Source organism: Microcebus murinus, chromosome 5, assembly GCF_040939455.1.
Source record: "Microcebus murinus isolate Inina chromosome 5, M.murinus_Inina_mat1.0, whole genome shotgun sequence".
Classification (NCBI taxonomy): Eukaryota; Metazoa; Chordata; class Mammalia; order Primates; family Cheirogaleidae; genus Microcebus; species Microcebus murinus.
Genome location: NC_134108.1, coordinates 5,878,720 through 5,899,958, shown reverse-complemented (window position 1 = coordinate 5,899,958; position 21,239 = coordinate 5,878,720). Strand labels below are relative to the sequence as shown.

The 21,239-nt window shown below is 40.1% G+C and overlaps 1 protein-coding gene across 3 annotated transcripts in view; it reads right to left on the bottom strand.

The window, feature by feature from the left end:
- Nucleotides 1-21,239, bottom strand: part of PRKN (parkin RBR E3 ubiquitin protein ligase) — a 1,194,517-nt gene that overhangs the window by 723,255 nt on the left and 450,023 nt on the right. For 2 of the 3 annotated variants that reach the window (XM_076002808.1, XM_076002810.1), the window contains exon 4: nucleotides 19,652-19,773. In XM_076002808.1, coding sequence (XP_075858923.1) covers nucleotides 19,652-19,773 — 122 coding nt within the window. The remainder of the gene's footprint in view (nucleotides 1-19,651; nucleotides 19,774-21,239) is intronic. The other variant, XM_076002809.1, reaches the window with a different exon arrangement.

Below are 21,239 nucleotides of genomic sequence, written 5' to 3'. Positions count from 1 at the left end.
ATAAGATGAATTAGTTGAGGCTAGACTAGCTTGTCATATACTAAAACACAGTGCACAGTCAGTGTATTCAAAGTAGTATGAAGGGCCAAGCATTTTCATGGATAACACCAAATCACAGAGAATTCATAAATAAATCTCAGGATATATGGGACTTTAATTTGACCAAGATAACATTTTGATATGTTGGGGAAAATTATTTGATAATGGTATTAATAATATCACAGAAGATCATCTATTCAAAGAAACATATTTGGACTCCTTCCTCATACCACATACAAAAGAATATTTCAGACTAATTAAAGTTTTAAATGGAGTAAACCGAAAAAAATATATAGCAGATATATATAAAATCTAGAGGTTGGAGAGACTTGATAATCAAGATAGAAAAAAAGACAGAAATATGTGACTACATGAAACTGTTTGTATATAATAAAGTATATAATAAGTAAAAAAAACAGACAATGGAAATCAATTAGTAGATTGGGCTATATATATATATATATATATATATATATATAATTTCTATAGCAGATAAAAGGCTACTATCTGCCATATACAGAGCTTATAGTGTGATTTTATTTTATTTTATTTTATTTTATTTTATTTTATTTTATTTTTTTATTTTTGAGACCGAGTCTCACTTTATTGCCCAGGTTAGAGTGAGTGCCGTGGCATCAACCTTGCTCACAGCAACCTCAATCTCCTGGGCTCATGCAATCCTACTGCCTCAGCCTCCCAGGTAGCTAGGACTACAGGCATGCGCCACCATGCCCGGCTAATTTTTTTTCTATATATATTAGTTAGCTAATTAATTTCTTTCTATTTATAGTAGAGACGGGGTCTTGCTCTTGCTCAGGCTGGTTTTGAACTCCTGACCTTGAGCAATCCACCCGCCTCGGCCTCCCAGAGTACTAGGATTATAGGCGTGAGCCACCGCACTCAGCCTACAGTGTGATTTTAAAAACCTGCCTAATACAAGGGAGCAGATCAAAATGCTCAATAAACAGGAAAAGAATGAAAATTAAATTATGAGAATACTTAATTTAGGCTAATCAGACTAGGAACAAAAATAATGAAATATTTTCTCTGGGATAAAGTATACTTTCATGTACTGACACCAAATATGTGAATTGTTACTGCCTTTTTTGAAACACAATCTTATAACATATATTAAAAAATACACTTACCCTTCAACCAAGATTGTATTCCTTGGAATTCCTCCCATAAAAGCGCAAGAAATTAAGGATATAAGGTTATATATTATGCTCACACAAACAAAATAAATCCATCTATATCTATATCTCTCTCTCTCTATATATATATACCACTATTCATTGGATTAATGTTTATAGACACATACTCTCTCACACTCACAAGCTCACACATGTACCCACACCCAAACCTAGAAATGAAGCGTATACCATTAATAAGTCAATAGGAGAAAGTCTATATAAAGGCTATTCCAGCAGAGCATAAAATACTATACAGCCATAAAAATAAAAAAAATGTGAATTATGAAAATTAACTTTAAGAGGATTGCTATATTGTTAAGTGAGACAAACAAATTCAGGAAAAAGAAAAAAAACAAAACAAACAAAAAAAACCCAAACAAACCTGTATCTGTGTGTGAATGTGAGTGTATATAACAGAGATACCAGAAAGGATTTTCACTAAACTGCTAGCAATGGTTTGCGTCTCACAGTTTTTCATATTGTTGAAGTCTTATATAAGGAGAAGGCATTGCATTATTTAAAAAATAAAATTTAATTCGAAAGCTACTTTCATTTTTAGAAGGCACTGGTATAACTATACCTTATTTTTCTCATTTAAAAACATACTATAGAAATAACGTAGTGCTTCCATCGGGTGCTAGTCAAAGAAAAAAGAAAGATTGCTAATGCCCAACAGTTAAAAAAACAAAACAAAACAAACTTTGATATAATTAAGCAAAAACGAAAGCAAGGCACATTCTCTTTGTGCCTTCCAACTACTCCAAGAATACAACAAAGACGACAGAAGTTTGGCTGTATTACTTAATAAAGAAAACAAATTAGAGAGAATACTTTGCACTGGGACGTCTGAATCTCAGTGGCAGCTGCCAAATTAAAAAAAATAAATAAATACAGTGCCATTGATCAAGCTGTAGCGGTGTCCCTCTCACGCGCTCCGGCAGCACAGGTCCACAGCCACCGTCAGTGCAGCCTGGCGCCGCGGTGCCCTTCACTTCTCTTTGACTGTGACCAGGCCTCTGGAATGAGAACACTAGGTGGCATGCCTACCAAGCTCTGAAACGCCATGAACCACCAGGAAGGAATGCCATTACCATTCTATTTGGAGATCACATTTTCCCCTCTCGGCTAAGAGGCATTCTCTGACACAGACAAGCTCAGCGCCCCTTTGCCAAGATCAAAATGTTTCAGTGAAGCCACCAGGCAGGACCTTTTAGAAATAGAGCAGCTACATCCTATAGGCTCCTGGGAGACGGCATGCAACTCAGTTCTCCTTGTGGGCCCTATGTAAATATTAATTGTGAACTCTCAAACCCTTACTGCAGAGAGGACTGACATAAAAGGAATTCTATTTCTGATAAACCAATTTTAGCAGAAGAGTCTTCTCCTGACATAGTGAATTCTATGAGAAAAAATGATAGCCGGCCCACCCCCTAAAGCAGCTGCGTGCGAGTGTGCGAGTGTGTGGGAGAGCTCGCTCCGCGGTCTTGGGCCTGGTTCTGCGGACGCCCGAGTCTGACGGGCAGGGGGGTCTGGGTGAGCCCCCACCGCTAGCCGATGGCTCCCGGTGGCTGCATGGGCACTGTCGAGCTACCTCCCTTGAAGCTGGGAGGCAACTGACTGTCCCTCCATCTCCTATCCAGCTATCTGTTTTGAGGCTAAATTGACCATTTATGATCAGTAGAATACTGTCATGTTCTGCAACATGCTGCATGTGGATACAGCTGTGTGTGCAAAAGGACCTGCATAAGCCGTCAGTAGTCCATATTGTGACACAGGAAAGGAGTGGTAACTCAGTTTTGTTTTGCTTTTATTTTTGTTTTGGTTTTGTGCCTACCTGGGGTAAAGGCCTCAGAGTCTCTGATTCAGGAACTTTCTGCGTGGGTGTTTGGTTCCACTGAGTTGTATAATCCCTTCCGCCTCAGTCTCAATTGCATTTTGAAAGCTGGGCTTGCAGCTCTGTGGACACTGTAAATGTTCTGCTGGAACCTATACTTCCTGTCGGCCAGGCTGCTTGGGAACCTGTGCCAGCTGTTTTTCATCTTTGGTCGGTCAGCCCAAACTGCGTCGTGTCCACCGGGGAAGACTCTGCAGTTTACCTGTGCCGTGGCCGAGGGAAAGCTGGGTCTCCACCCGGTTTTGGACGCTGCAGTGCACTCTGGCCAGGGCCACCTGGCAGCTGCTGTTTCTCCTCGTTTCCTCTGACCCAGTCCCGGGTCCTTCCCCTCTGGCCTGCTGCAGAGCCCTAGGGGGCTGTAGGGTGGCACCCACCACTCTGCTCACATTTTTAAAATATTCTTGCCAAACAAAATTAATCCTATTGACAGAATTCAGAAGACTGGCTACTTTAAGAGATGTGGGCAGAACAGGGTGTGAGGGAACTTTCTGGAAAAGGTCTAAAACTCTGTCTAGACGGGGATCAAATGAGTATATAGGTAAGACTGTCACTGAGGTGTGCACTGAAGGTTTATGCCCCTAACTATGTATCAGCAACAACCAGGGAAAGTGTCACCTGCCTAAGCTGATCACTATTTGCCCACTTACCTGGTCTCTAGGGTAGCTGTTGACTCAATTTGCTGATTCTCTGTGTGCCAAGGTGAGAGCCCGTCTCCTTCACACAGCTTTTGCATGTTGCAAACAACGCCAAAGTGGCAAACAGCCAAAGTGGCCTGAACTAGTGGGACAGGTCCATTTGCATTTATTTTTGGCCTCCTTCTTCCATTTTTTTTTCCTTTGACAGAACAATTTCAGGAAGGAGACAGAGCCTTTTGTCACACTGTTGCCGTGTGAGTGTGTGTGTGTGCACCTGTGTCTGTGCAGCAAAGTCTACATCCTGGAAGTGTCTACCGTGTGCCACAGCTGCGGGCCTTTGTGACACATGGGAAATTCATCGCAAAGGCACATTTGAAGTGTTTGTTCCTGATTGTGATTCTCTGTGAATTTGGAGCTACACTGAGGAAGTGACCAGGATAAAAAGGGTTGTTACTATGATCAGCATGTTCTCCCCAAATAAATATTTTCACTTTGTTGACAGTTATCTTGCTATCAACATATACATGGTCACTCAATGTCATGAACCTTATTTAAATCCCACCGAATAGCATGGTCGGCCCAGGGCAAGCTTGAGAAAAGAGCTGTGCACTGTGACAGTCTCTGCTGCAGCCCAGTGGAGCCGCTGTGCGTCTGTTAAGGCCCTAATTATATGTCAGTAGTTTGCACCGCATGCATGCACCACGCATCTTCTCTTCATCCGTCCGCCCGCGCCTGCGCACTCTGCTGCCCCACGCCAGTCTGTGGCTGGAGAGGCCGCCGCCCACGGGAGGCGGGAGGGGCCGTGGCTCTGTGACATTTCAGAGGTGGCCCACTGGCCTCCAGATGCACCAGCCCGGAAACTTCTGTCTGTGGAGAATTCCAGCTACTTTGCTCCTGCTACTTTCCCCAGGTTAATTAGTCTCCCAACTCTGTTAGGAGCCTTTAAAAGCAGAAGAGCTTTGCATCTCTTGTACAGGATGACATACAACGCTAGTGGTTTGGTTAGGGTGAATTTCAGTAACTGTTCTTTAATGATGACTTCAGTAATTATAATTCAAATTGTATTTGTTTATGTCTTCAATTTAATCTACAGTTAAATAATCACCGTATCAGCTGAAACATTCAAGTAAAACTAAAGCCCTGCGAAAACCATTTTTAACCTATTTCTAAAGTCCATTATTATTGGGGTCATTTTTCTGCCGACTTTTACGATGTAGCTGACGAGTTACCATTGGTACTTTGCTGATTTGAAGAAATAACTATAAAAAAGGATTTCTGTAAATGCAAGGGTACTGGGGTGATATACACTTGCATTTCATTGACAAAATAGTATTTTCCACAACAATGTGGTCCCGAGCAGACCGTTTTCCTGTCCAGAAACACGGCGCTGTGTTGGGCTTCCAAACATGGGAGGCGCCGTGTGTTCGCACATTGAGAACCACGGGCACGGGAAGGTCCCTGGTATTCAGATGTCAGGGATGAGAGGGGAGGGGAAGATAAGAAGATGCTAATGAGAAGGCACTGGGTGGTCTCCTGCCACAGAACCCGGCCTGAAGCCCAAGCGACCCTAGACACAGCGCCCGTGACACGGAACACACGCAGGCCACACAAAGCCACCCAGCTCTGTCAAGACGATCCCCTGGCCTGGCTGGCATCCCTGCTGGACCACCCTGAGGACGTGAGTGCGAGGGAGATGTCCCTGACCGATGGCCTATGCCTCTGTGCAATAGGTTCCCTGTCTTTTCTGTGTCAGCATAGGCTGGGCAAGGCTGGAAACCTCTCTGTCTCATAAGAAACGAAAATCTTTGCTTCCAAAATTCTCACTTGTCAAACTGAACGACGGAATGCAACAAACTGACAAAGCGAATACATTGTAAAGCAAACAACTTTGGTCCTAGTCCTAGATCTGTCACTATGGGCTGCGTGACCAAGGCAAGCCCTGTCCCATTTTGAGGCCTGGGGCACACTAGCCATAAACCTGTGCCAGGGATGGCATCATTGCAGCACCGCCCCGCCCTGCCCCTCCCCCACTGTAGACTCATTTCTGCAGCAGCTGAGTAACCGTCTTGCACTCTCTTCTTTCTCTCCTGCTTCTCTTCCTTCTTAGTTTTAGAAAAGTACATTTAAATTTTCAAAAAATCCCGATAGCCCATCTCTCTAACCCAGCCAGATTCCCCTGAACTGGTGCTGTCCAGTAGAATTTTCCGTGGCCACAGGGATACTTTGCAGGTATGAGGCACAACGAACGCGGCAGCCACCAGTCACAAGTGCTTGCTGAGCCCTTGCACTGTGGCTGACGAAGTGACTATTCAATTTTATATAATTTTAATTCGTTAAAACCTGAAAAGCCATATGTGGCTAGTGGCTGACACATGGGATGGCACCACTGAATACCAATTTTTTGCTAATTAATGCAGATAGCCAGGATCAAATACTCTATTTGTCTTTTCAATCAAATGAATCAAACATTCAACACACAGAAACTTAACTGACTACATAACAGGAGACTTCTCCAAAACACATACCCCATCATCCCTGTCTCTTGATGATGCTTCCAAAGTCCCCCTCTTTGAGCCTGCCCACCCTCCCCCAACTCTCCTTCTATCCCGATCCCCCGCTTAAGGTAAAGATGCACATTTCACATGTGCTCTAAAGACTTAGACGTCTCATGTTGGGAGTGGAATGGGCAGTATTGAGAAATATTTGTCTATAAGTCTTTAAGAAACTTAAAAACAAAAACAAAAACAATTTCTCTACTTTGTAACAGTACCTATTTCTGTCTCCTAAATGAGGCATTTATCTCAAAACTCTATACATAAAACTATAATCTTAATAAAAAAAAAGGATGTTACTGACTACCTTGCTACCTTGCTCTTCTGCTCTTACTTAATCTTAATAAAGCTTCATCTAATAAAGGCAAAATTGACATTGTTATGAAACTTGGATTGGGCTCTGCTTCTGAACATATCAATTGACATTTTTTCTAAATTTGTGATATTTAGTACATATTTTATGTGAACTCTATATCAGAGCACATTTTCCAATGTTATGGATTTTTTTTTTGTAAGGGCATCTAAATTTTCCAAGTTCAATACAATACATAGTCATTTGAAAACAAATGTTCAGTAAACGTCAAACTCTAACAGGTAAATCTATAATTTTTTTTTCCAGTGAACGATGGACTGGAATCAACTATAGAACCTAATATTTGTACCAACTCACCATCTCTTGCAACGATTTCTTCAAAATCATAGTTTTCCGAAACAAAGAAACAGATATGCATAGCGGCCCATACTGCTCCAAATGAAAACTAAAGTCATCTAAGGTTCATGCTGTCTAAGGAAACAACAGGGAGGACAAGAGTTCAGGTTACCAGGGTCAAACTCCAGGATTCTGTGTTCTTCATTATGAGAGATTTGAGAATGTTTTTCTCTCTCCAGGAAATACTAGGAAATACTAGTGAGTAATAGCTTAGCCTCAATGACATTGGCTGTGTGGTATCAAGGGTCCACATTTCAGCTAATTTTCAGCTCTTATTATCTTGACACCATGAGGCGGAATTTAATAGATAGCCGGGACATCTCTAACGTGACATTTACCAAAGGATGTGTCAGTGGCAGCCAGGGCCTCAGCAAAGATGGAGCCTCCAAAACATAAATCAAAGAACATCTTAGAAGAAAAGGACGGCAGTGATCCTGCACATTTAAAATATTTTAAATGCTTTAGGGAATCTGTGGAGTGAGTAGTGTTAAAAATAATGATGCACCAACTAAAGTTATTTAGCTCCCTGCTAAGAGAGGAGGCAAAGTAGCAGAATGAGGAAACCTTTCGATTGTTTTCAAAACACATGGAGTTCAAGTCTGAGTTGCACCTCACCCTTCCTGTGGTGATTCTCTCATCCCCTAGGAACCTCAGAGAGTTTTCTCAGGTATAAAGTAGCCACAGTGGTGCCTGCCTTACCCAGTGCACGTAATTATCGTATCAGTAAACACAACGTGCCTGAAAATAGTTTTTAAACTGTGAAAGGCTCTGCAGACTTAGCCTATGTAACAGAATATTAAATTAGAGGTTCCAATTGGTGCTGATTCCATGTGTGAACTTACACATTTGAAAACCAATGATATAATTTTTTTAGCAGACTCTATTTTACTATGAGCAGTTTTAGGCTCACAGTAAAATCGAATAGAAAGTACGGAGAGTTCCCACAAACAGTCTGCGCAAAACACGCACAGTTTTTGAAACTCCTCACCAACATTTTGTGTATAAAGGTTGGTTTGTTGGAGACTGGATAATTTATGAAGATGATTTCTCTGTGGAAAACTGCGCTGTGAGTATCCATATCCCCAAGAGAGGAGGGCTTCAGTGGAATGACTCAGAGAGCTTGATGTGACTCTTCTAATGTTAAAGAGAGACAGTTAGTACAGGTTTGGTCTGAGTCCCACTTAATAATCTCTTTCTTGGTATAGTTACGTTGGGTTCAGCCTGTGATCCCAGAGTTTGTTAAAAGAAAAGATATTTGAGAGTTCCTCGTGGAAAATGAGAAAGAGCTGCACTAAAACGATCGTGTTTCCCCGAAAATAAGACAGGGTCTTACATTTATTTTTCCTCAAGAAGACACCCTAGGGCTTATTTTCAGGGGATGTGCTATTTTCCCCTCAAAGCCTCAGCTTGCAGCACGCACAGGATGGCTGAGACCTGACAGGGGGAGGGGACCTTGTTGGTGGGGCTGCCCGCTCCTTTCCGGTCACCTCTGGGATAGTAGCCGTCACAATGGGGCAGATGAGAAGGGCTGCTCGTCTTCTTTACTGCTCCAAGATGACATGCATGGGTTGTGCACATGCGCTGCGTAGCCACGCCCGTCACTAGGGCTTATTTTTGGGGTAGGGCTTCTATTGAGCAGATGCTTAGAAATCCTGCTAGGGTTTATTTCATGGATAGGTCTTATTTTCAGGGAAACACGATATTACATATTCTGCCCAAGAAGACTTCCTGGAAGGCTGAGAAGACTCCCACAAAGAAAATCTGGGTGGAGAACAGTGAAAAACCAGGAGCTAAGAGAGAAATGATCACTGGAGGAGACACATCAGCTTATCCTTGGAGGTGAAGTTGAAATTTCCCGTGGTGGTCTCTAAGCATCCTTTGCAGGAGCCAATCTGATAAAGTCTGCTTTTCACACCAGCCTGCTCCTGAGCACCAAATACACAGCAGGACAGCATCAGTCAAGTGAGAACTTTCCCGTTCCCTCTGCCTTAGCTCTCCCATCTTGCTTGCACGCTGAGGCACCAGAAACAGAAGAGGGTGATGGGGCAGAGCAGGGCAGCGAGCCCCAGGTGGGCAAAGACAGAGGGCGCCCCTCTGCCACACCACCCCTCTGGAAGGATGGCCCTTACCATCTACCCCTCCAGAAGCAGGACCCCCCACACTACCCCACCAGAGTGACGCTCACATTCAGCACAGCTCCGGAAGGGTGCCCCCGCACACGGCGTACCTCTAGAAAGTGCCAGCCTGATGCAGGCCTGGCAGGAGTACAAGGCAAGGTTTTTGTTTGTTTAAGTTGGTTGATTTTTTTTTTTTTTTTTGTCATCAGACTGGATACTCATTTACTAATTAAAACTGTATTTGAAACTTAATCTATTTGGCCCTGGTCGAACCTTGCCTGTACCAGAAATGCCTTTACAAGGGACACAAAGGAATCCCCAGGAAACGGAACCACCTTCGTGACAGATCCCTGCGTTAGTTACTGAAGGTGCGCTAGCAGAAGTGAGAGGGACAAACTCCCTGAACATATTGTAAGAACAATTCTCTTAAGCAGGAGACAATTTAGATCGGATGACTACAAAAGCCATTCCTATTCTAAGATTATGGGTAGCCAAGGCACACAATGATGATGCCACCTGTTCAATTATTCATTTTCTTAGCAAAACATCTCAAGCACCTACCCTGTATCAGGCACCAGGCTGAGCACAGAGTATGCGCCCTGTCCCAAGGAACTGAATCTAGGAATGGCCCAGAGTGCAGAGGTAGTCAAGTAACGGCGTCTCTTAGTTTTCCAGACATACTCTATTTATTTTGAGAACTTGTATAGTTTATCTTTCCTATATCTGTCTATGCAAAATGTACCTATTTACGACATTATAATATTTACCGTTACATCACATTTGTTTACACCGACCTTCACTTAATTTACTTTAAATAAATAAAGATATCCTATATAGAGGCAAAGGGAATAACACTGTTCCCATTTGGTTCTAGCACATTATGGGGAGAGGAGAGTTCATTGGTTCATGAGATGATGTTACTAGCTTTAAAGTATGGCCATATCTGATCATTTTAATTGTAAGTTATTTCCTAGGCAGTAGGCTAGTTTATGCTTATTAGAAGGGTATTATAAATTAATATGAAATCCCCCATGCATAACTGGTGCTTTATAACACATTAAAAAATCAGTATCATTCTAACATGATATAGAAATATAATTCTTTGAAGCTAGCTGGGAGAAGTCTTTGCTGAATCACACTAACAAGCGACTATGGAGTTTCAATCTTGCTCAGAGATGCAAGCAGCCTGTGCGGGCTCGTGCCATAGACTCCGGCTTCATTAGTATTATGCCCTACAACAAAGCAATTTGGCTAACTAGTCACTTGAAAAGTCATAATCTGTAAGAGTTTCCTCTTTAATTTTCATGATTTCCTTTTTCCAAGAACATCATGTGCTTTCATTTTCTCTTCACTGAAGGAAAACTCCATGCTTCACTCTTCTCCAGCTCCTGAATTTTAATCCCCACTTTAGGAAATGCAGTCCAGCAAATCTTATTCTTCTCAGGGTAAGGCTGCAGAGTAGGTCTCAATTCTCCCTCCGTCCCGGTAAGAAAACTAATGTAACGCGACGTGAGTGCTTTCAGTCAGAATCGAAGCTTGAGTTCCCCAGATTTGAGTCTCAGTTTGGTTTCTTTCTCACTGTGTGACCCAACTAAAGTCAATTAACCTCTCCATTTCTCTTCCGGCTTTAATGACACGTTTACGCAGGTAGCTCGATACTCCCAGACGGAAGACGACATGCATGCGTAAGTGCGAATGCTTCTGTAAAATAACGCAAAAACATATCCCAGTCCTGGTCTGTACTCTCTTGCCTAATTTCAAAGGAGCATTTTCAACATGATTTCCCTACCCCACACATTTTATGAGTGCTAGGTAATATGTTAAATACTCACTTTTTATAAAACATTGGCAAAGAACCTACTATGGAGGAAGACTACTAAATTCTATTTATGTTTCCCCTGTGAGCCTTTTGAGCCTTTTATTTCTTAAGCAAAGAACAAATAAGTTAACTCGCTGCTCTAAAGAGCTACTTTTTATTTGCACAATTCTTGATAAAGCTTCTAAGTGGTTAGACAGATAATGTATCAATTCGTTCTGTAGAGCTGTGGTCCCTGACCCCTAGGCCGCAGCCCAGTACCTTTCCCTGGCCCATTAGGAAACGGCTGCACATCACCAGCTGAGCTCTGCTCCACCCCCAGTGCCTACTCCCTCCCCCCTGCCCAGTCCCTAGAAAAGTTGTCTTCCATGAAACCAGTCCCTGGTGCCAAAAAGGTTAGGGACAGCTGCTATAGAGAATCAGGCAGCTACATCTGTGTAGAAACAACCACTGAATAAAAGTGGCATTTTGCACACAAAAAATTTCAAGGTTGGCCAAATCTCTGGTGCAGGCACAGTGACACAAATGGGGTATGTAACAGCATGATTTCCACTCAGTAATGACATTGATGAGTTCATGAAAGCGATGTAAATGCCTAAATAATTATGCATTTACAAATTTGGCAGCCACTGGTCATTGCCCACCCAATGTCCACCTCATCCCCTCTCCTTATTAACAGAACTCTGATTTTGATTGGATATGCAAATCAGATCAAAGTCAGGGGTAAAAGAGGAGTGGCCTCAGCCAATCATGGCTATTCTGTTCCCTTTGGGCAAACACTTGCTTTCCAACTCCCTTTGTAATTATCAACTTCCATATGACCCACTTATGACAATGACATGTAAGGAGCAGCCTCCTAGGAGGCTTCTAACAATCATTCTTTTTTTAAATAAAAGAGACGGGTACTGTTCCCACCCTTGTCCTGCCTTGCACACAGAATCAATGCCTTGAGGCCCAGTGCTACAGCATGAAGGATGGTGGATAGTCAAGGTAAGAATAGACCAGTCAGTGCCTGAGACAATAATGTCCTTACGGGTTTACCTCTGTTACCTGAGTGCTCTATCTTTGTCAGTAGACAGCATTCCTAACCAACACACAAAGTAACTCAGTTTTTAAACATGATGCATGCAACTGCAAGGTAAAATGGAACAATAAAATTATAAAAACCTTTATTTAGAAAACTTCACATTTCCCTTATGCTTTATAATACTTTAAATATTTTATAAATATTTATAAATACTTTAGGTTATAATTTTGTTATTCTATGTAGCTTCAATAAATACTTCTCTTATAAATGTTTTAAATGTATCATCTTGCACAATGAATGAAATTCTAGATAGCTCAACCAATTTTCAATTAAATAAAGACCACATGTCACTACCAACTGACAGACTTTATAAAACGTTTAATATCTTTTACATTAAAAGTAAATAACATTGGTTTTTAAGTACCTCATAGCCATAATGATACATGTACATGAAATTAGTAAAAGCACTATTTAAATATAATAATCAAATAAGATATTTAAGCAAAGTACTAAGCTTAGATCCTGATTTATGGTAAACATTCAATAAATTATAGTTATTAATGGTACTCATTCCTTATAGAACACATACAAGAAAACCATGCATTTTGGAAGTGATGTAATAAAGAATTTAAACTCTAAAAAAATGTACATATGCTTTTGCAGAATAACATGGTTCAAACTTCCTGCCCAGAGTTTTGAGAATTCCACAGTAGCAGCACGGGTCAGGAGCACGGCTGGGTGTCAAAGCAAAAGCAGTGAGAATCGGTTCACGGCAAAGTGCAAGGTGCCTGCCTGGTAGGCACGTGTCTCTTCAGAGGCCTCATGGTGCCGAGCTTTGGGCCATTCTAAAGGTATGCTTGGAGGAACTTGCATCTGCAACATTGATTTCTCTTTCTCTCTCTCTCTCTCTATTTTGTTTACTTAAAGAGTTGTAAGTAAAACCATTACTTAAAAAAGGCCAGTTGCTATTACAGAGGGACCCCATATAAAGAAGGAATGAAAGAAATGTGATCTAAAATAATTAGCTGAATTGAAAAGTCAATGAATTACCACACTGACCACCATTTCTTAAGACTTTAATTGATTCAGATTACTCCAATAAATAACATATGACCAAAGAAAGAAAATGTTATTTCTAAAAGATTAGGCATAGGACCAAAGGCTCTCTACGTAAGAATTTCTATAACAAAGAAGAGTAACATAATTAACTGGCTAAAACTGCTGACATCTCAGTTGGATCACATTTGGTTTCTTTCATAAAAAAAAAAAATATATATTTATATATAACATTTTACTTATTTCCTAAATAATTTTATATTTATTTTAATAGGCAACTTTATAATTTTCATTTATTTTTGTTTATAAAGTCTTCATTAAATATTTATACTAATGGAATATGGCAAAAATCAAACATACTTACTGATTGCTTTGCCTTTCTAATGAGAAGTTCCCTTTGACTTACTAATAATCATCAGTAGGTTCCAGAAACAAACAATTCCATCTAGCAAAGGTATGACTGTGGACGGCTGTGGCTGGTTACCGCCACATGGAGACAGTGGCATCCCTCCAGATGTCCCCAGTTGTTTCTGGACAACCCCCCAGGAGTGATCCACACCCGTGACCACTACAGCGTCCCTCAGCTCCAGCTGTCTCATCTGCAAGTCTCGTCCTTCCTCCTGGCCCGGCTCCAGCCTGGCTGAGCAGCATCACCAAGAGCCCACAGAAGGGGCCTCGCTGCTGTACTCACTACACGGATATCCCAGCAAAGACGGAGGCACTGACCAATAATTGGTGCTGCCAGACAAAATATAGGATGCTGAATTCAATTTCAGATAAAAAAATTTTAAATAAAAAAAAATTAGGATAGTAAAGTTCTTTGCAATATTTGAGACATACTTATACTAAGAAGTTATTCTTGGTTTATCTGAAATTCAAATGCAGCTGCAGTCGTTGTATGTTTACATGCTAAATCCGGCAGTCCTACCCAGAATCCTCCTGGTGCGAGAACAATGCCAGGCTTGGCTTTCAGTTGGGTTCCCACACAGACCCTGACAAAGACCCTGCTCAGTCCACTCTTCACTCTCGCTCTCCCCTGAGCCATTCTGTCCCCTCCATCCTCCTCTTCTCTCATCTGAGTCTCTTCTCCCATCAGAACCTCAGCTGAACATTGCGGGAATTTCTGAGAGCCATTAAAACAATCCATAGTTGAAGCAAATAAAAACTGCTGAGTCCCATACATATGTGTTCTGTGGCCATTTGCAAGAGCTGGTTCTAGGCAGGCTGCTAAAAATCAGCTCACCAAAAGGTGACTCATCAAATGGCCAATTGACCTAATAGAAGAGAAATAATTTATTAAAAATTTATTTAATTTGATTATATATAAAACGCACAGTGAAGTCACTGGTGTTCTGAGCTCTCCAGATCCTCCTCTGGGCCCCTGAGGGTGCCTCAACTCCCTGGGGTTCCAGCAGAAGGGAGCTGGGGCATACACAGATGGAACACCCCTAAAATGCTCCTAGGAAGATGGAGTTGTTCAGCTGTAACTTGAAAAGTCTTTGAAAGCCATTACAATAATCCAATTCAATATAAGATGTAGACTTTATAAGTGCTTAAAATAAATGCATTTTTGCTACATCTATACATCTTCAATAGAGAAAATGGTGGAAAAATTTTTTTAAAAATCTAGAAAAACAGAAAACAACTAAAATAAGGATTAGAAAGAATTAGTATAAACCAGAAGTTCCTGCATGAAATGGTGAGGTTTAGAATATATTCATGAGAATACATGGACAAATATACTCAAGAAGTAACTTTCTTAAGAAGATGAATTCTCCTGTAATCCTTAGCTTTCAAAAAAACTGAATTATGTCTTAAAATCTGCTAAGAAAATACGTTATTGAATATTTTGAAGTTAATCAAACACAGAATACCATCACAATAGAATGTTCCAGAATGATAACATTCCTTATATTTCCTGGTAAATTAGTAAATTTGGCAACATCATCTAGGTAATGAATTGGAAAATCCACCCGTAGCCATGGAGGTAGATGTTGGTGGTGAAGAATATTTACAGATTTCAACCATAGGCATGGATTATCCAAAACCATTGTGACTTTTAGAAAAACGATACTAGTAACATTCACTTAAATTCTCACAATTTTAAACTGCTTATAATGGCTGACACTGATACCCTGAAATGGTTTGGATCAACTTGATTCAAGTGGCCCCTTTACATTTAGAATTTTTATGCAATGTGCAATATATAGGTAAACTATCAAGAATAATGTGCATTAATATAAAATAATGTGCATTAATATAAGTCATCACAACTTAAAATTCTTTATGGTAATACTTTGAGGGCTGTTTTTTGTTTTTTGGTTTGTTTGTTTGTTTTTACCTTAGAATGGCTCTTTTCCAGGTATGGGTTTTGGAAAAAAAAGAAAAAGAGAGAAGCATTTTAACCTTCCATTGGTTTCCTCTGACTGGCTATTCAAGCTGAGCGTGCGCATCATTTGTGTGTGGCTGAGGGCTGGAGCCCGCAGAAAGGACCAAAAGAGCACAAACAAAGAAGGAGGGCCCCACACAGGAGACGGAAAGGAGAACAGTTCTCAAAGTGAAGAGAAATCTGGCAGAACACACAGCAGGACGAGGGGTGGAGGCGAAGGCGGGGCCGGCCCAGCCACGGCACGTGCCAGACCTGCCCCGGCCCTGCTCCCTGTCCACCCTGTAGCTCTGACCTGAAATGAATCCACGCGCAAACTGGCTTCTTTGTAGTCCTAACGTTACAACACAAAGCAAAACAGAATGCAGGTGCTGCTCACACCCTCACCACCGGGATGTCCAAAACGCGTCTTCCGAAACAATTTAAATGACATGAAAATAACTTGCAATGACTCTCCCGTTTTACTCTTAAATCTCTGAAATGCCTGACAATCAAATCTACAACAAGCAAAAGCACAGGATAATGCATACTCGGACAAAAACATCCCATGTTAAAACTGGAAAATAAGCTTGGATATACTCTAAGGCTTTAATTTATTACGTAGATGTGAGAGTATGTTTGATAATAAGTAGAATCTTGACCAACAATTAATCTGTAACAAATATTAAGTTTAGGAATGATTATACATTTAGCCTATATTTCATAATAAATTTCCTCACATAAATTGTCCCTAATCTATAAACCAATTTTAAACAAAATCCATCATGCCAGGCACTTTACATCTTATTCTATTTATTGCACCATTCCTCATCAGAAACCTTTTAGCTTTAATGCTATTCCATGGCAGAGTATCTCATTAGAGTGGCAAAGATAAAGTTCTTTCTGAGATAAAGTAATTACAGTGATTGTAGGGGGGAAAATCATCCAAACTTCTTGCCTCCAGTAATCTCCTGGCTTCTGATTCATTCTCAGACTAATAAGCTGAGTACAAACAAAAATATGTAAATAGCGGATAACCCTGGTTTATGCTGGAGGGATTAACAATTCGTAACCTTAATCTGAACTAAGAAGTCCTAGAGGGCTTTGCTAGTAGGAGTCCCAGGGACGGATTCCTTGTCACCAGCATCTAGTTTAACAAAACTCATTAGCCCAGTCAAAATGGTTAACGAGTCATACAGTCCCTGCTAGTGAGTTTATATACATCAGTGCTATGGAAATATTTGAGGGAAACAGTGACAGGGGTTATTTTAAATGACAGGTTTCATTGTTCAGGAACACAATCAGAAACATATAAGCACCTACAAAAGCAACCTCCGTTCTCTGTCCAACCCTGTCTCATTGCTGCATGGACCGCAGCAGACGATCTTTGAACAGGTAGCTGAAAACCCAATGCTTGCCCTGTTTTCCCAGTGAGCTATTGTTCACTATTTTCCAGTGAGTATTCATACTTCTAAATGGTGTTTTGGTCTAGCCAAAACCCTGGTCAAGGTCACCATGAAAAAAAGAGGATATTTTGATTTGGAAATGGAAGAAAATGTGGTGTCCGAGTTGATTCTCAATTTATTCTCAAGGTCAAGTCAAAACTTGAGACCTCAGTTTCCCTATGCTTAACATCAGGACAAAATGGGTGTCCATCTTTCTAGCCAGTTTCTTATGAGTGTCATATTAAATGTGAAACATAATTAAACCAGAGTATCACATATGAGAGGCAGCTCATTATTATTACATGCAAACTTTAAATAGTGTTGAGGAAATGTTGGAATTACAAATAACTGCCTCCCCAAAAAATATAATTTAGGAGGTTATCATTAAAGACTCATGATACACATGGAGCTGGTTGCAGACTGATTTCTCCAGACCAAAAATAAAAAAATACAATTATGTTTTCAAAATAACTCAGATGGCTAATCAGGTTCCAATATTTTGCTTTATGTATAAAGACCTCCTTGCAAAAGTTCAGACAAACCACACGCTGTTCTGACATAACTGGTCAGTCACATATGATCCTATGTTGTCTTTTATTGCTAATCAGAGAAAATAATGTAAGTTATTGATGTTTATTAATTTCTAGAAAATGAAACTCAAGAGTTACCTATTCTCTACATAGAAATTATTCCTTTTGGCAAAGTTTAGCACCTGCTTCATCACTGCCAAGGCTAGGCTCGCGGGCTTCAGCAATGTGCCTAGTCAGCTACTCCAGAGATATTATTTGTAGGTTCTGTTAAATGTGTATTTTTGTTGTTAATAAAAAAATTGAAATGCTGGTCTTCTCATCTGCTATGTACTAATTATGCGACATCTAATAACTGTACTAAAATATGGATTAAATAACTTATCTTTAAATTATCTTCGATTCCATTGTCTCTAATACCTCAAGTATATTTTTTCCAAGAGTATTTTTGAGTGATCTTTTAAGTACAAGGGAAGTAGTTAGACAATAGGGTGTCATTTGCAGATTCATATAGTAAGCACTGTATTTTAGAAATGTCTAGGGCTTGAAGATTTTTTTACTCTTGGCTTCAATATTTGTTAACTGAATAACTTTGGGCTCATTACTTAACTTCTTGGTGTCTCTTTGTTCAAAACACTGAATAATAATATCTACTTTGCAGGTCTATCATGAGAATTGGATAAAAATACAAATATAAGAAGATAAACGTAAGGAAGAAAATCAACAAGGTGTAACAAAACCATCCTAATTGCTATGATTAATATGACTATAAAATGCCAAATAGAATTTCTAAAGGGTGTGGATGTATGGAGTCAACATATGACAATTCAAATGCAGATGCCATTCAATCAACATCATTTGGTTGGTGTCCTCCTATGGGACTACCAGTTCTAAAATGGCATTGTACGATTTTTGCCTTGGTCCTCCACTGCCTGCAGAGTAGAATCTGAATGGTGCAGCCATCACAGGTGTTTATGCACACTTGAGCACCTGACCCGCCCCCAGCACTTGTCCTTTGTGCCTCCTTGCCTGTGCCCTCACCTCTGCACTAACCGCACGCTCTCCACGCCCGGCCCACTGCCACCTCCACACCACATCAAGCCAAATCCTATGCAGCCACCACACGGGAGCCTTGCACCAATTGTTTCTATGTTCTGTATCAGGGGTCGGCAGACCTTTCCTCTACAGAAATAGAGAGAAAATGTTTCAGGCTTTGAGGACCATCAGTCTGTGTCGCAGCCACTCGACTCTGCTTTTACAGCGGCGTGAAAGCAGCCACAGACAACACAACAGGTACAGCAATGGGTGGGGCTGGGTTCCTATAAAACTTTATTTATAGACACTGAAGTCTAAATTTCACGTGATGTTCATGGGTTATGCAACATTATTCATCTTTTCATTTTTCTCAATCATTTAAAAATGTAAAAACCACTCTTAGCTTGCGGGCTGCATAAAAACAAGCAGCAGCCACAGCAGGCCTGCGCTGGCCGACCCTTGCTTTCCAGGCAGACTGTCGGCTGACCCACAAGTCTCCTTTCTACTTTTTTAAATTGAGGACTATTCTAAAGTATTGATTGTAGTTTTACTGGTTGTGCTATCAAATATCATTCATTCTATCTGTTTAACTATATTTTTTGCATTCATTAACTATCCCCACTTTAAATACCTGAGGTGATAGATACCCCAATTACCCAGAATGAAGTCGCATTGTGTTCCTGTATCAAAATATCACATGTACCCTATAAAAATATACAACTGTTATGTACCCACAATAATTTTAAATAATAAATAAACAAAATTAATTGAGGGATAACTTAGATTTAACAACCTTAAGTTCACCAATCTTTAATGAACAATCCAGTGAATGTTGATGTATGCATATAACCATGTTACCATCACACAGATCAAGATATAAAATGTTTCCAGTGTCATAGAAGGCTCCTTCATGTCCCTTCTAAAATACCCCCCCCACCACCAAAGCCTGACTTCTTTTTGTTATCAAAGCAGCGTCTATACTTCCTTTCAATAGGCCTGGGTTAAAGAAATGGCAGAATAACCCCCATACTACCTAAATTTTTACAGAGTAGAAAGAAACCCAAAAGACAAGAGTGTATTTTTAAATGAAACTTCAGGTATCATTAACCATCACAACCACATAGAACAATGTCTCTTACTTTCAGTGGTGGGTGATATATGATTAGAAATACCAGAAGGCAACTCTGTTAACACACATTCATTTTTCTTGGCAGTCTCCTGCTGACACGACATTTCCTTACCTGGGCCAAGGTAAGTGTTGCTTGTTTGCAGATGCTGCACTGTACCCTGAGTTTTCCTGGCTGTACTCTTTGACAGGGGCTTTTGCAGTAAACATAAAAGCTGTTGTAGACTGGTCTACCTGCTGGGGAAAAAAAAAAGCAGAGGAAGTAGGTAATCAATACTGAATCCAAATTGAGATAAGAAACTCTCTTTACAAACTTGTTAGAGTCAAATTTTAAAACTAACTCCTCAGGAACATTTTGAAACATTAGTGGAATAAATATTCTAATGAGAATATAACGATTTACTTTAGAAAATCTAGCTTTATGTTCAAAAGAGTGAAATTTTTTTCTTTTTCCTGCCAACAGCCCTGTGACTTACTCAGCAAAGTAAGCAGCCTGCTGCCAGGAGAGCTGGCCAAGTGTATTTGCAACACAGTGAAATTAAATGCACCCTTTGCTGCTGAAGTTTTAAAAGAGGACAAGAAATTTACAGGCTATTGGAAATTTAGAGACCACTGCTCCTGAATTCTATTTCATGCTTCTGTACACAGTTTTGAAGACTCTAAAATTTTCCTCTTAAAATCTTATCTACAGAGACAAACCAGCCCACTTCTCATGAAATGAATGATATGACCACAGCTTGCTGAGCTTCCTGGGAGGATTTTGTAACACACAGTCACATACAAAACAAGACAAGACCCTACCCCTGAGGGGCCTATCAGAGCAGCAGCCATGTGCAGAAATGGATGCTCCGCATTTCAGTAATATCCTCTCTAGACAAACATCATTCAAATAATACATTTTCAAGATTAAAAGGTGAACAAAAAAATCAATTCAATAATTCAACATCTTGGATCATTTCTCTCAGATGTTGTCAACAGGGCTACTGTTACTCTGTAAATTAGGGGAATTTTTTTTAGTGATCTCACAATTCCATGTCTGCAAAGAAGTAACTTTATTCAGAAACACTTACCAGTAATAGACTCACCTTTCTAAATGTCTAAGTTTCTAAAATTACTAAATAGTTCTTTTAATCCTCAGTTTGCTGCTGCTGGCTAGGGGTTACATAACAGGTAATGGCATAAAAGTTTGCTTAAAATTTTACTGTTATCATCAGAGGCATCTAGAAAATGTTAAGTATTTTTTATCATTATGAATGAAAACCTTCAGCCTCCCAAGTGGATATGGTCTATTAAAAACAAATAGTACAAACATAATGAGAAAATGAGAGATTCTAATGTTCTATGCGGCTCCATATGTTTCACTAATTTGCAAAAAGAGCCTTTGTAAACTTATTGGATTATCATTTGTTTAGCCTCCTTTGCTGACAATACTTTGTAAAACGTGAAGCACAATAAAGATGTCAAGTCTTATAATCTTATCATTTGTTTGCAATATATTTCATAATTGTTACTCTCCAGTAATTAATATTTAGCTTCCAGTGTGAAAGGAGAGATAAAATATAAACGCATGTTTGTACTGATGTGAAACTATTTTCTAACATCTCTTTGTAGCTTTAATGCCTAAATGTGCAAGGTACTCAAGTCCATACATATCACATTATTATTAGCAAATATAATAATTACACAAAATATATTCTTAAGGT